Source organism: Aulonocara stuartgranti (genome assembly GCF_965226115.1).
Source record: "Aulonocara stuartgranti genome assembly, chromosome: 11".
In the NCBI taxonomy this organism is placed as follows: Eukaryota; Metazoa; Chordata; class Actinopteri; order Cichliformes; family Cichlidae; genus Aulonocara; species Aulonocara stuartgranti.
Genome location: NC_138947.1, coordinates 19,990,950 through 20,005,848, shown reverse-complemented (window position 1 = coordinate 20,005,848; position 14,899 = coordinate 19,990,950). Strand labels below are relative to the sequence as shown.

Sequence of the window (14,899 nt, the reverse complement as noted above, 5' to 3'; positions counted from 1 at the left end):
ACTTCTCTTATACAGGTGTAATAGCATGTCAGAAAGTTTAATTCCTCCCACTTGCTAATTATATACAGGGATGAGTGATGGGCATGGAATGGTGATCTTTGCATTGGACACTTTGCTCCACCGTTTGACCGATGAAAGAGGCGTGAACCCACAGGCATTGTTTAAGAGGTTGACACATTTCTTGTCAAACCATTTCACTGCAATCCGACCTTCATCAGACCTGTAATAACAGGCTCCTTGGCCCTTCTTCATCAGGTCTTTGTCTGCCATCAGGGGAGCTCCACCAGTGCAGTTTGGTCATACAGTACCAATGCACCTGACACCCAAGGAGGTGTGCAAGTTCTGGACCAAGCTGAAACTTGTGAAGAACTGAGGTTCTTTTATGGGTTTGCAAAGTGCTTTTTACAACTTTGGCCCCTTAGAGGTAGCTTCTGTTCCTTTTCACAGGGGAGCATTGAAGAATGTAGACCCCGCCTTGATACAGCAGTCGTGGATGATGCCAGATGAACTTGCTTGGCAGAACAATTTAAAGCCCCACTCATCTGGTTTGTTGGCAATATACTGGTGGAGAGTGCCAACCCTTGTGGCTTCATATGAAACCAAGACCTCAAACACACTGTGTGTTGAAGGTGGGTGGTATCATGAAATGGTAAATGGCCCGTATTTGTATAGCGCTTTACTTAGTCCTTAAGGACCCCAAAGCGCTTTACACATCCAGTCATCCACCCATTCACACACAGGTGATGGCAAGCTACATTGTAACCACAGCCACCCTGGGGGGCACTGACAGAGGCGAGGCTGCCGGACACTGGCGCCACCGGGCCCTCTGACCACCACCAGGAGGCAACGGGTGAAGTGCCCAAGGAGACAACGACCAAAACTGTCCAAGTCAGGGCTCGAACCGGCAACCTTCGAATTACAAGGCAATCTCCCAACTCTTGAGCCACGATCGCCCACGTGAGTATCATGCCACAGAACCATGTGATTTTTAGCCATATAATTGTTTAGCGTCCATATAGTACTTGTTCAACATGAAATTATAATTTTGAAAACTTAGTAATATTAATTTACCAGCTACTGTAATTTGGTTAAAAGGTAATCTGTTGTGATATTTGTGATTTCCACATGTTATTCTTGATTTTTACAATATTTACTAATATTAACTCAGAAAGTTACAAAAATGACTTACTGAGGAAATTATTTCAGCATATTCTTGCTGTGCTAACACTTAATGTGATTTATCAATAGCAATGGATCCATCTTTTTAGTAAGTCCTCTAACACTATCATACATCAAAAAATTATATCTTCCTACCTATGTTTCATCAAAAACACTCAAAATATGTTGTTTTTGTTTCTGACTTCCTGGTTGGGAGAGGTGTAAGAAGAGCCAACAGTTTTTATTCACAGTGCCTTCTGGTGGATTTTTTTGGCATTACAGATGTAAACTAATTGGTAGAAAAGACTGAACAAGGTAGGTCAATTTCAGTGAAAGCCTCAGTTAGATATAGGGCCTGAAAATGTGCTCTACCAATTGGTTGACCGGAACGCTAAAGGGTTAAAAAATGGCAACTTTGACACTTGCCAAAGAGCTCATCCATTGACATCACTCCCTTGCTGATCAGTGGCATGTAAGCTATTGATGTCACATTTTCTTGATTATTTTCACTTGTATCCCCATCTGAATAGGCAATAAAAAAGGAACTGATACCAGATTCTACCTAATGGAAAACTTTAATAACTGAATAGACTATAGTCAAGCCAAGTAGGTGCAAGTGGAAAGAGGCCAAAGTGTCACAAAAAGATGAAGCAGAGGCAGGTTGGCATTTTGGATGATACTATATTTGCAGCTGTTGGTGTGTGACTGTTGTGAAAGTGTGAATGACAAAGACATTTAATAATTTTGTATGCATATCAGAGAATTTAAAAAAAGGTTTTATGTGAATAACCTTCTGTAACAGATTGATCAACCAGAAAAATCACCAGTGTCCTGTTTGGTGATACTATATGAACACTCTGCCTCCTAGTGTCAGCTTGTGTTGTTACCACCAAAGAATGATACATGAAGGACTGCATAAAATGGAGCTGGAGAAATAAATTGAATTCAGCTTTTGTCAGTGTGGGATGGTGTTGAGGAGCAGGAGCCTGGACATCAGAGATGAGAGGTGAGGCAGACAGGAAAACCTCATGCCTCAAACCTGAGTATTACCTGTAGGCTGAATCACCTGATAGGCTGGAGCTAGAACACAGGGAATTCCAAGGCATTCTCCTCATTCCCTATGTCCACCTCTGGGCCCTTGAAGGCCGAGTCCTCATTTGAGGATGCTCCCTCTAAACAGAGGACATCAATCTGATACTACTGCAGGAAAACTTCAGAGTCAGAACAGAAAGCTGCTGAAGTTTTGAGGAATTAAATGATGCCACAAGTGAAAGACTCTTTTTGAGTGGAATAAACGCTTTTATGAGCTCTGTCATCCTCTCATCATTGTTTCAATCATTTTCAGGCTCTAAACATATAAACTGACAGTGGGAGAAGATGCCGGATTTAGCGCCAGATGTACAATTAGAGCTGTTGTACAAATAAAGCTTTAAATAACATGACCGCTACCTGGTTAACATATGATGAAGCAGTAAAAATTAGAACTGACAGTATAAGACGAGCAAATCTCCAGCGAGAGCAGTCGACGTATTTCTGGCTACTCTACGAATCATTTCAGCACGAGTCGTTTATTAACACAATCAAAAAGGCCATTTTGTTAATAAAACACAAGTTTGAAGTTATAAAATTAATAAAAAATTAATATCTGACTGTGTAAGGACTCCAAAACGTATGTTCGCTAAAGATCGTGAAAAATTCACAAAGTTGCAGAATAAAAACACAACAGCTGCAAAGTGTGCCGAGTGCAAGTCTGAAATATATATATATATATATATATATATATATATATATATATATATATATATATATATATTTCAGACTTGCACTATATATATATATATATATATATATATATATATATATATATATATTTTTTTTTTTTTTTTTTTTTTTTTTTTTATGTAGTCTAATTTTTTTAGGCTGAACATTTATTTATCTATATTTTTCAAAATTACCATAACTACCAGTAGTAATGGTACTTTGACTTTAGATCTTAACAGCGTTTCCCTGGTAATGGTTAACAAATAATCATGTAAACTGTTTCCTGTGTAAACTTCAGACTCCCTTAAACTTCACTCTCTTGCAACAAAGATGGCTGGAACTCTGACTTTTCTTCTCGTTAGTTCTCTGCTGCAGGGTGAGTGAAAGAAACTCAAAATCTTCTTTGCTGAAAACATGATTAAAGTTGATAATAATAATACACTATTGTTAATTTAAATCATTTACTTAAATTATCTGACATCACTATTCAAGATGAATGTGCAGTAAAGTACCAAGGCTTTTTATTGATGAGATATTTAACAGTAAAAGTGTTTTGTATTAGCATCTGAATTTAATACTGAGTCGCTGTAACATGATAAATATGAAGGAAGAGATAAAACTGTTTGGGTTTTTGTTGTTATTGTTGTTTTTTATTATTGTGTTGTGTTTCAGGTGCACTGTGTGGAACGTTCAACATTAAAATGCCACAGAATTTAAATGTTTTGAGGGGATCCTGTGTGACCATCCCCTGCTCCTTTAATGCAAGGGGGGGATTTGAAAATCACTTAGATGATTCATGTAAAGCATATTGGAGTGATTCATCTTTATTTATCAGTGAAAATGCAAAACTAAAGCCAACTAAAGAAATGACAGGAGACTTAACAAAGAAAGACTGCACCACAACTTTCAATAATACACGTCTCCTTCAAAGTGCTAAATACTATTTCAGACTGGAGTGTGATAATCCACTGAAATTCACTTTTACCCAAGCTGGTGTAGATATTTCACTCATAGGTAAGATAATTTTTTTTCATCCATTTACTGACAATTCATGAACAAATTACACTTGTGGAACTGCTTTGAGCTTGCTCTGAATTCACTGGATTTTACTCAGCATATAAAAACTGAAACTGCTGCTCATTGACTGACCAGAATGTCTTCCCAACAGATGATCCTCCCTCACCGACTCTGACTCCATCCACACTGAAGGTGAAGGAGGGAGCCTCAGTGAGTCTGACGTGCTCTGCTCCAGCTCCGTGTTGGACTCATCCTCCAGCTCTGACATGGAGCCCTAACCTGGGTCAGAGTCAGGAGACACTGCAGGAGAATCAGGACAAAACTAAAGTCAGGACCTCTGTTATGAATTTCAATGCTTCTCACCTCCACCATGGAAATAAAATCTCCTGCACTGCTGTCTACCAGAAACAAGATGGTAGCCCTGATGTCACTGCTGAAACAAGTTTAACTCCTGATATTTCATGTGAGTTTATTTTTCTCTTCTAAACTGAAATCGTAATGATTTACTTTTCTTGACTTGGATTAAATTACACAAAATGATACAGTTACAGTTATTTTATCAGTATGCCGTAACAATGTCTGAGTTTTATAAAATATAATGAAAGCTTTTAAAGTTTGAATTTAATGATTATTTAATGATTTATGTGTTTTTTTGTTAGCTCTGCTTTTTAGCTTTAGGATGTCTTCAAAACTGACAATAAAACAAAACTACATTTAGTGAGTCATGTTGGACAGTTGTTTTTATTTTAAACAGCAGTTTTTCATTTACATCCTATGATAACATTTTCTCACATTATCATATTTCTAAATTAACACATGAGCTTGTCAGAGCTTTCAGATTCACTCTAAAGGTCGAACAAGAAAGTAGAATTGCAGAAACGTTTTACTTTTGACATTTGGCTTTCTGGTCTGTAATAGGATGATCTATTAATAGTTCCGTTAAAATGCAAAAGGAGCTGTGATGTGTGATTTACATAAAACCTACATATTACATTTAACAAATTATCATTGTACTGATTTTTAGATTCACCCAAAGATGTACAAATTTCAGTCAGTCCCTCTTGTCCAGTACCAGAGAACAGCAATATGACTCTGACGTGCAGCAGTAATGCCAACCCAGCAGTAGAAAACTACACCTGGTACAGAGCTGATGGAGACCAGGAGACTTTTATTAGGACAGGAATCAGCTTAAATATTAAAGTGTCCAGAGACAAAAGAAGATTTTTCTGCAAAGCTGAAAATGAGATCGGGGTTGGACGTTCTAACCTGACTCACCTTGATGTTCTGTGTATGTATCACACAATTAAAATATTTTAAGGTTTAAGCATAACTTGAGCAGCTATAATATATGCATGGTATCATTATTTATTGCAGATTGTGAAACACAGTGTGGATTTTACAGTGGAGTCCTTCCTTGGGTCCTTGCTGGTGTGTTTTTCAGTGTCACCGTGATCTGTGCAGCTTTCCTTTGGTATGTTTTAAAACTGGTTGTTGATTAAAACTAAAAGTCCTGCAGATGTTTCCATAAAATATTTTTCAATAATTGTTTTGTATTCTTCTAGCAAAGTACAAAAGAATGTGAAGCCACAAGAAGAGGACAGAACTTACATGTCACTGAATCGTAGAAATGTCGGCTCTTCAGAGTATGATGTCATTAACACAACTCCAAAGTGACCTTCACTGATCCTTCAGAATATATCTAATTTTGTTTTATTTTGTGTTTCTAGAGAAATAATTCTCAGTCACACTTCTCTTTATTAAATGCATTTAATAGCCACTGAGCGCTTATTCATCAGTTTTTTAAAGGGTGCTGGATAATATGTTCATTTTGCTTTCGATGTGAAAAAGCTGGGGCAGGGACATGATTATCAGTAGGTCACATAAGCTTTTAACAGCACTGTTTAGAAAATAGAGACATTAGTGATCTACACGGCTGCTCTTTTCTACGTTTAAGAGAAAGACCTTGAATAGTTAGGATGCCTTGTCAGACCAGCCACATATTAGTTTCCTGTAAATTTGCCCTGTTATCAGTATTTATGTTTCTCACACATGAATGTTTGATTATTTCCTCCTCAACCAAGTTTATTGCACTAAACCCATATGGAAAAGAAATAGTAAAAACATATATGTGATTGCTCATGAAAGTGGCCACTTTCCCATTACTTTCATATATTGTTTTAGTAAGTATCCAAAACATACAAGTTTCATTATATAATTTTTCAAGGGATCTTATATCTGTTTTCACTTTTATATGCTTTTCATACAAGTTTCACACAAGACAGATACAAACTTTATAAAATTTATATATATCTTTTCCATATGGGAATGTTTAGAGTAAGATGTCCTGTCACCCGAATGCCATTCATGCACAACTGAACCTTGTACCACCAATATTACCACAACAAATGAATAAATTGAACTACTCAACAGTTTTTATTTTATACCATGTTAAATGTTTTCCATGGGTAACCATGCATAGTAGTATGTTTAGTAGATGTATTATTAATTATATATATCGACAGAATAAAAGAGGAACTTTTAGCTGGTGTGTGTTTGTGTGTGAATTCTACTGAAAAAGTTCTTATTTCCCCTTCTAGATATTGTAATGCCTGAAATCGTCAGAGTGCATTAAACCGTTTTTAATATGGACACTAGTTGCTGTCACACTGTCTCTTTTGCAACTAAGGTTTCAACTTCCTGCTCTGATATCGGCCCCTCCTCCACCTCCTCCCCTGACAGCTGTAAGACTGACTCTCCTTCCACAGTGTGGAGTAAAATCCTTTCTGCCAAAACCTACCCTCTGCTTCCTGAAGTACGGACACTGGTTGAAAATATGAGGTCTCATATTTTCAAATATGAAGTTTCAACAGAGTGAGCAACAGAGTGATAATATCTGAAAAAAAAGATCAGTTACGTCTCGTGGCCATAAAATGTTGAAGCCTCAATTTCATAATTTTTAAAGAAAGTCCACATCCTCTGTTAGCCCCTGCAAATGTAGTCTCAGCAGAAAGCCCATGATGTCTCTTTGACAGTACAGCAGCAGTCACATAGATTGCATAAACGGTGCTCAGCGTGGAGGCCTCAGGCTCATGTCCCGACAGAGAACAAAAATTAATTGCTGGATCTTACAGATTGAATCTCCACTATGAGACTACATCCACAGATAAACACAAAACCTTGACTGATGAAGCGTAGCGAGGGAAATATGTACCTAACCAAAGTCTACTTGCACATGAATTGACAACCTGATGAATACTTTCATGAGAAAGTTGCAGTTTCATTCAGCTTCATCCTTATTCAGATGCTAAAAGTGAAGATCTTGGTTAGGATCAATCTTCATTTGTAAATAAACGTTCTCAGTGTTGATACAGATACAGATCCTCCCTCGGTGACGATCACCTGTCCATCACCCTTTTCATTTCCACCTCAGATACTGAACTTGACTTTAAAGCACTTGTTAAAGCCCAAAAAAGATGACACAAGAAAACAGAGCTGAAAAACTGAAGATGAAGTAATCAAAATACAAGCAAACTACTAGGCTGCAAGCATTAAAAGAAAATGGATGAAGAAGTGCTATTGCAGCTGTTTCAGACTGAAACAGTCCTGCCATGGTCATCCTGCATCACAGCATCAGTCTGTAGTTATCACTGCAGGTGATGATCTCCAGAGTGAATCAAAAGTTGTAACTTCTCCATCTGTGGCTATAGTTCAGGAGGTAGCATAGGTCGTCTAGTAATCGGAAGTTTGTGGTTGCAGACTGGCTGCTCCAGGCTGCATGTAGACTTGGGCAAGATACTAACCCTGAGGTGCTCTCCGATACATTCATCAGGATGTGAATATAAGATAGAAAGCACTTGTGCAAAAAAAGTATATAAAAATCTCTTTGTATGAATGGGTGAATGAGGCCACCTGTATAAAGCTCTTGGAGTGCTCAGAGTGCAAAAGTGCCGGATAAAAACCAGTCATTTTACCATCTTCTTTGTCTAATCCTCTTGAGTAATGTGGTCTGTGTGTGGATCCTTTTGGAGCAGCCACAGTTGCTGCAGGTGTCCTGAATTGATTGGTGGGTTTTCTCTTCTGCTGAGAGCCTTCTGCTGATAACATGTGAGAGAAGAGCAGGTGTGAGAAAACAGAATCCATAAATCATGACAATAGTTTGATTTTTGCTGTGATAATGACATTTAGATGATTACATTGTCTGTCATTAAAATTGGGTGTAGCAGGAAGCCTGGATGTCAGATGTCCTGATGGAGACAGACTGTCAGACCCGACTGGGTCACTGAAAGCTGTAATGCTCAGAGAGTGATCTGCTCAGCTCTTTCATCCATTTATTAATATAATCACTGATGTTGTATTTCATAGACACAAACTCAACAGAAGCAGCTCAGCCTGTCTCAGGCAGTGTTGAAGTTCACCTTTATCACCTTTATCACAGACACAGCATCATCTCCATCATCACCATACAGATGATGTAATGACCTCTTAGCAGCTTAGTGCATGTTATTTGATTCACATTAATAGAGAGGAATAAACGCTTTTATGAGTTGTATCATCCTCTCATCATCTCATACATCGTTTCAATCATTTTCAGGCTCTAAACATATAAACTAACAGTGGGAGAAGTCACCAGAGTCGTTTACACAAATAAAACAGCTGTAAACAGCATTAATGCTACCCGGTTAACACAGCACACTGACCAACATTGTACATGATGAGTTACAAGCAGTAAAGTGAATAACTCAGACGAGAGTTACTCACTTTACTAACCCAAATACAAGTTATTAATGTGGAGTGATTGCAAATGTTTACAGCAGTTTCTATGTTGCAGAGATCGTGGAAAGAAAAAAGGTGACAGTCACTTCTGGTCATGTTCACACTCACTGTGTCTTTTGTGTTAGTTCCTCATTTTACATCTTTTTTGAACACTTCCTTAAAAACCTCACATCCAAAGAACTGACTGCTCGACAAACATCATGAAATATTGTAAGCTATCACATTTTCACTATGATACGAATATCAAGGTTTTATGAAAATATGATGTGATTTTCTGTAGTTCTTTGATTCACAGATATTTAGATGAATTGTCATATTTTTGACGTTTGTAGAAAAATGAATCCAAAGAAAATTCAAAACTTTATGAGACTATTAAGACATGAATTCACGGTCTTTAGTAGAATTTTTCAGAAATCAGAAACATAAATTGTGTTTAATTGTTGAAGAATATTTTTAATAAATTGTATAACTGCTTTAGACTTACACCTTCCTCTTTCTTCTCTTTCATCATTTAATGTTTAAATTTTGTGAAATCAACACTGTATGTATATACTCTAATTCTTTCAAGGCTGAACATTTATGTATCTATATTTTTCAAAGTGACAATAACTAGCAGTAGTAATTTGGACCTTACATGACATCTTAACAGCTTTTCCTTGGTTAACAAATAATCATGTAAACTGTTTCCTGTGTAAACTTCAGATTCCCTTAAACTTCACTCTCTTGCAACAAAGATGGCTGGAACTCTGACTTTTCTTCTCGTTAGTTCTCTGCTGCAGGGTGAGTGAAAGAAACTCAAAATCTTCTTTGCTGAAAACATGATTAAAGTTGATAATAATAATACACTATTGTTAATTTAAATCATTTACTTAAATTATCTGACATCACTATTCAAGATGAATGTGCAGTAAAGTACCAAGGCTTTTTATTGATGAGATATTTAACAGTAAAAGTGTTTTGTATTAGCATCTGAATTTAATACTGAGTCGCTGTAACATGATAAATATGAAGGAAGAGATGAAACTGTTTGGGTTTTTGTTGTTATTGTTGTTGTTTTTTATTGTGTTGTGTTTCAGGTGCGCTGTGCGGAATGTTCAACGTCTATATACCACAGAAGATAAATGTTTTGAGAGGATCCTGTGTGAACATCCCCTGCTCCTTCGATGTAGAGACGAGATTTGAAAATCACTTAGATGATTCATGTAAAGCATATTGGAGTGATTCAACTTTATTTGACAGTGAAAATGCAAAACTAAAGCCAACTAAAGAAATGACAGGAGACTTAACAAAGAAAGACTGCACCACAACTTTCAATAATGCAAGTCTCCTTCAAAGTGCTAAATACTATTTCAGACTGCAGTGTAATAATCCACTGAAATTCACTTTTACCCAAGCTGGTGTAGATATTTCACTCATAGGTAAGATTTTTTTTTTCATCCATTTACTGACAATTCATGAACAAATTACACTTGTGGAACTGCTTTGAGCTTGCTCTGAATTCACTGGATTTTACTCAGCATATAAAAACTGAAACTGCTGCTCATTGACTGACCAGAATGTCTTCCCACCAGCTGCTCCTCCCTCACCGACTCTGACTCCATCCACACTGGAGGTGGAGGAGGGGGCCTCAGTGAGTCTGACATGCTCTTCTCCAGCTCCATGTTGGTCTCATCCTCCAGCTCTGACATGGAGCCCTAACCTGGGCCAGAGTCAGGAGACACTGCAGGAGAATCAGGACAAAACTAAAGTCAAGACCTCTGTTATGAATTTCACTGCTTCTCACCTCCATCATGGAAATAAAATCTCCTGCACTGCTGTCTACCAGAAACAAGATGGTATCCCTGATGTCACTGCTGAAACAAGTTTAACTCCTGATATTTCATGTGAGTTTATTTTTTCTCTTCTAAACTGAAATTACAATAATATACTTTCTTGACTTGGTTTAAATTAGACATAAAATGGTCAGTCAATTACAGTGATGTTATGAGTATGCCATAACAACGTCTTTGGGTTTTATAAAATATAATGAAGACTTTAAAAGTTTGAATTTAATTTCATACTTTAATTTCATACATGCAGACTTTACACTGATGTGTGATCGTCTTAACGATGTACGTTTTTCTTTTGTTAGCTTTGTATTTTACTTTAGGATGTCTTCAAAACTAACAACACAAAACCACATTTAGTGAGTCATGTTCCACAGTGGTTTTTTATTTAAACAGCAGCTTTTCATTTACATCGTATTTTAACGTTTTCTTACATTATCATGTTTCTAATTTAACTCACGAGCTTGTCGGAACTTTCAGATTCACTCTGAAGCTCGAACAAGAAAGTAGAATTGCAGTTTTATTTTAGACATTTGGCTTTGTGGTCTGTAATAAGAAGTTCTATTAATAGTTCAGCTAAAGTGCAAAATGACCTTTGATGTTTGATTTACGTAATATTTCATTTAACACATTATCATAATACTCATTTTTAGATTCACCCAAAGATGTACAAATTTCCATCAGTCCTTCTGCTCCAATATTAGAAAACCAAAAAGTGACTCTGACGTGCAGCAGTAATGCCAACCCAGCAGTAGAAAACTACACCTGGTACAGAGCTGATGGAGACCTGGAGACTTTTATTGGGACTGGAAGCTCTTTTAATGTTACCGTTTCAAAAGTCAAAAGTAAATTTTTCTGCAAGGCTACAAATGAACTTGGATTTAAACGATCAAGCAACCTACAAATAAATGTTCAATGTATGTATTAATTAAATTAATTTTCCATATTTACTCTTTACATATCACAACTAGAATTCTATTAATAGGATTGAAGGATGTGCAATACATGAATTGTTGTAATGAAACTAAAGCATTAACTGATCTTTGGGGTGGAGTTAAATAATGAGACTGACAATAATCACATTACAAGTATTTAATTTAAGTATTGGTTATTAAAATTAGGAATTCCTGACAGCCACATTATTAGGCACATAGTAAGAAGAACTAAAAAAAATTCAAACTTTCTTCAAATAGCTCTAAATCTTTCATCAGTAAATCAGTTAAAGTTAAATACAGAAGAAAAGGTTATTTCATTTGACATGAACAGAGTCTTCAGAAAGAAAAGCCAAGAAAAACAGCTTGTCATTTTTACTCTTCAGTTTCTGCTTAAGATGAAACCTTTATATTGGTGTGGTTTGCTCTCTGCTTTTAGAGGTACAATATTGTGTTTTGCACTCAAGAGTATTTAATATTATTTTAAAAAATATCTTTTGGGGTGCTAATGTATTACATATATTCACACTTACTCTGTAAATAAAACTGTCCTAACATTTCAGTCTGCATGTTTCTGTGCTCATTTTTTCAGATTCACCTAAAAACGTCACAGTTTCAGTCAGTCCTTCTGGTCCAGTACCAGAGAACAGCAACGTGACTCTAACCTGCAGCAGTAATGCCAACCCAGCAGTAGAAAAATACATGTGGTACAGAGCTGATAGAGACCAGGAAAATTATATTGGGACAGGAACTAGTTTAAGTACTAAAGTGTCCAGAGACAGACGAAGATTTTTCTGCAAAGCTGAAAATGAGATCGGGGTTGGACGTTCTAACCTGACTCACCTTGATGTTCTGTGTATGTATCACACAATTAAAATATTTTAAGGTTTAAGCATAACTTGAGCAGCTATAATATATGCATGGTATCATTATTCATTTCAGATTGTGAAACACAGTGTGGATTTTACAGTGGAGTCCTTCCTTGGGTCCTTGCTGGTGTGTTTTTCAGTGTCAGCGTGATCTGTGCAGCTTTCCTTTGGTATGTTTTAAAACTGGTTGTTGATTAAAACTAAAAGTCCTGCAGATGTTTCCATAAAATATTTTTCAATAATTGTTTTGTATTCTTCTAGCAAAGTACAAAAGAATGTGAAGCCACAAGAAGAGGACAGAACTTACATGTCACTGAATCGTAGAAATGTCGGCTCTTCAGAGTATGATGTCATTAACACAACTCCAAAGTGACCTTCACTGATCCTTCAGAATATATCTAATTTTGTTTTATTTTGTGTTTCCAGAGAAATAATTCTCAGTCACACTTCTCTTTATTAAATGCATTTAATAGCCACTGAGCGCTTATTCATCAGTTTTTTAAAGGGTGCTGGATAATATGTTCATTTTGCTTTCGATGTGAAAAAGCTGGGGCAGGGACATGATTATCAGTAGGTCACATAAGCTTTTAACAGCACTGTTTAGAAAATAGAGACATTAGTGATCTACACGGCTGCTCTTTTCTACGTTTAAGAGAAAGACCTTGAATAGTTAAGATGCCTTGTCAGACCAGCCACATGTTAGTTTCCTGTAAATTTGCCCTGTTATCAGTATTTATGTTTCTCACACATGAATGTTTGATTATTTCCTCCTCAACCAAGTTTATTGCACTAAATGTTTAGAGTAAGATGTCCTGTCACCCGAATGCCATTCATGCACAACTGAACCTTGTATCACCAATATTACCACAGCAAATGAATAAATTGAACAGCTCAACAGTTTTTATTTTATACCATGTTAAATGTTTTCCATGGGTAACCATGCATAGTAGTATGTTTAGTAGATGTATTATTAATTATATATATCGACAGAATAAAAGAGGAAATAAAACTTTTAGCTGGTGTGTGTTTGTGTGTGAATTCTACTGAAAAAGTTCTTATTTCCCCTTCTAGATATTGTAATGCCTGAAATCGTCAGAGTGCATTAAACAGTTCTTAATATGGACACTAGTTGCTGTCACACTGTCTCTTTTGCAACTAAGGTTTCAACTTCCTGCTCTGATATCGGCCCCTCCTCCACCTCCTCCCCTGACAGCTGTAAGACTGACTCTCCTTCCACAGTGTGGAGTAAAATCCTTTCTGCCAAAACCTACCCTCTGCTTCCTGAAGTACGGACACTGGTTGAAAATATGAGGTCTCATATTTTCAAATATGAAGTTTCAACAGAGTGAGCAACAGAGTGATAATATCTGAAAAAAAAGATCAGTTACGTCTTGTGGCCATAAAATGTTGAAGCTGCAATTTCATAATTTTTAAAGAAAGTCCACATCCTCTGTTAGCCCCTGCAAATGTAGTCTCAGCAGAAAGCCCATGATGTCCCTTTGACAGTACAGCAGCAGTCACATAGACTGCATAAACGGTGCTCAGCGTGGAGGCCTCAGGCTCATGTCCCGACAGAGAACAAAAATTTATTGCTGGATCTTACAGATTGAATCTCCACTATGAGACTACATCCACAGATAAACACAAAACCTTGACTGATGAAGCGTAGCGAGGGAAATATGTACCTAACCAAAGTCTACTTGCACATGAATTGACAACCTGATGAATACTTTCATGAGAAAGTTGCAGTTTTGTTCAGCTTCATCCATATTCAGATGCTAAAAGTGAAGATCTTGGTTAGGATCAATCTTCATTTGTAAATAAACGTTCTCAGTGTTGATACAGATACAGATCCTCCCTCGGTGACAATCACCTGTCCATCACCCTTTTCATTTCCACCTCAGATACTGAACTTGACTTTAAAGCACTTGTTAAAGCCCCAAAACGATGACACAAGAAAACAGAGCTGAAAAACTGAAGATGAAGTAATCAATATACAAGCAAACTACTAGGCTGCAAGCATTAAAAGAAAATGGATGAAGAAGTGCTATTGCAGCTGTTTCGGACTGAAACAGTCCTGCCGTGGTCATCCTGCATCACAGCATCAGTCTGTAGTTATCACTGCAGGTGATGATCTCCAGAGTGAATCAAAAGTTGTAACTTCTCCATCTGTGGCTGTAGTTCAGGAGGTAGCATAGGTCGTCTATTAATCGGAAGTTTGTGGTTGCAGACTGGCTGCTCCAGGCTGCATGTAGACTTGGGCAAGATACTAACCCTGAGGTGCTCTCCGATACATTCATCAGGATGTGAATATAAGATAGAAAGCACTTGTGCAAAAAAAGTATATAAAAATCTCTTTGTATGAATGGGTGAATGAGGCCAGCTGTATAAAGCTCTTGGAGTGCTCAGAGTGCAAAAGTGCCGGATAAAAATCAGTCATTTTACCATCTTCTTTGTCTAATCCTCTTGAGTAATGTGGTCTGTGTGTGGATCCTTTTTGAGCAGCCACAGTTGCTACAGGTGTCCTGAATTGATTGGTGGGTTTTCTCTTCTGCTGAGAGCC

The 14,899-nt window shown here is 37.0% G+C and overlaps 2 protein-coding genes across 2 annotated transcripts; both read left to right on the top strand.

Moving 5' to 3' along the window:
• Positions 1 to 3,249: 3,249 nt before the first annotated feature.
• Positions 3,250 to 6,021, top strand: LOC309718008 (B-cell receptor CD22-like; the record flags this gene model as incomplete). Its single annotated transcript, XM_082552948.1, has 6 exons — positions 3,250 to 3,295; positions 3,592 to 3,933; positions 4,088 to 4,399; positions 4,961 to 5,224; positions 5,311 to 5,407; positions 5,499 to 6,021. 6 exons carry the CDS (start codon positions 3,250 to 3,252, stop codon positions 5,608 to 5,610), a joined length of 1,173 nt encoding a protein of 390 aa, XP_082409074.1. The 3' UTR covers positions 5,611 to 6,021.
• A 3,777-nt stretch (positions 6,022 to 9,798) lies between these two features.
• On the top strand, positions 9,799 to 13,188 carry LOC309717109 (B-cell receptor CD22-like). Its single transcript, XM_082551403.1, has 6 exons — positions 9,799 to 10,127; positions 10,281 to 10,592; positions 11,189 to 11,452; positions 12,060 to 12,323; positions 12,410 to 12,506; positions 12,598 to 13,188. Exons 1-6 carry the CDS (start codon positions 9,800 to 9,802, stop codon positions 12,707 to 12,709), a joined length of 1,377 nt encoding a protein of 458 aa, XP_082407529.1. The 5' UTR covers position 9,799; the 3' UTR covers positions 12,710 to 13,188.
• Positions 13,189 to 14,899: the final 1,711 nt, after the last annotated feature.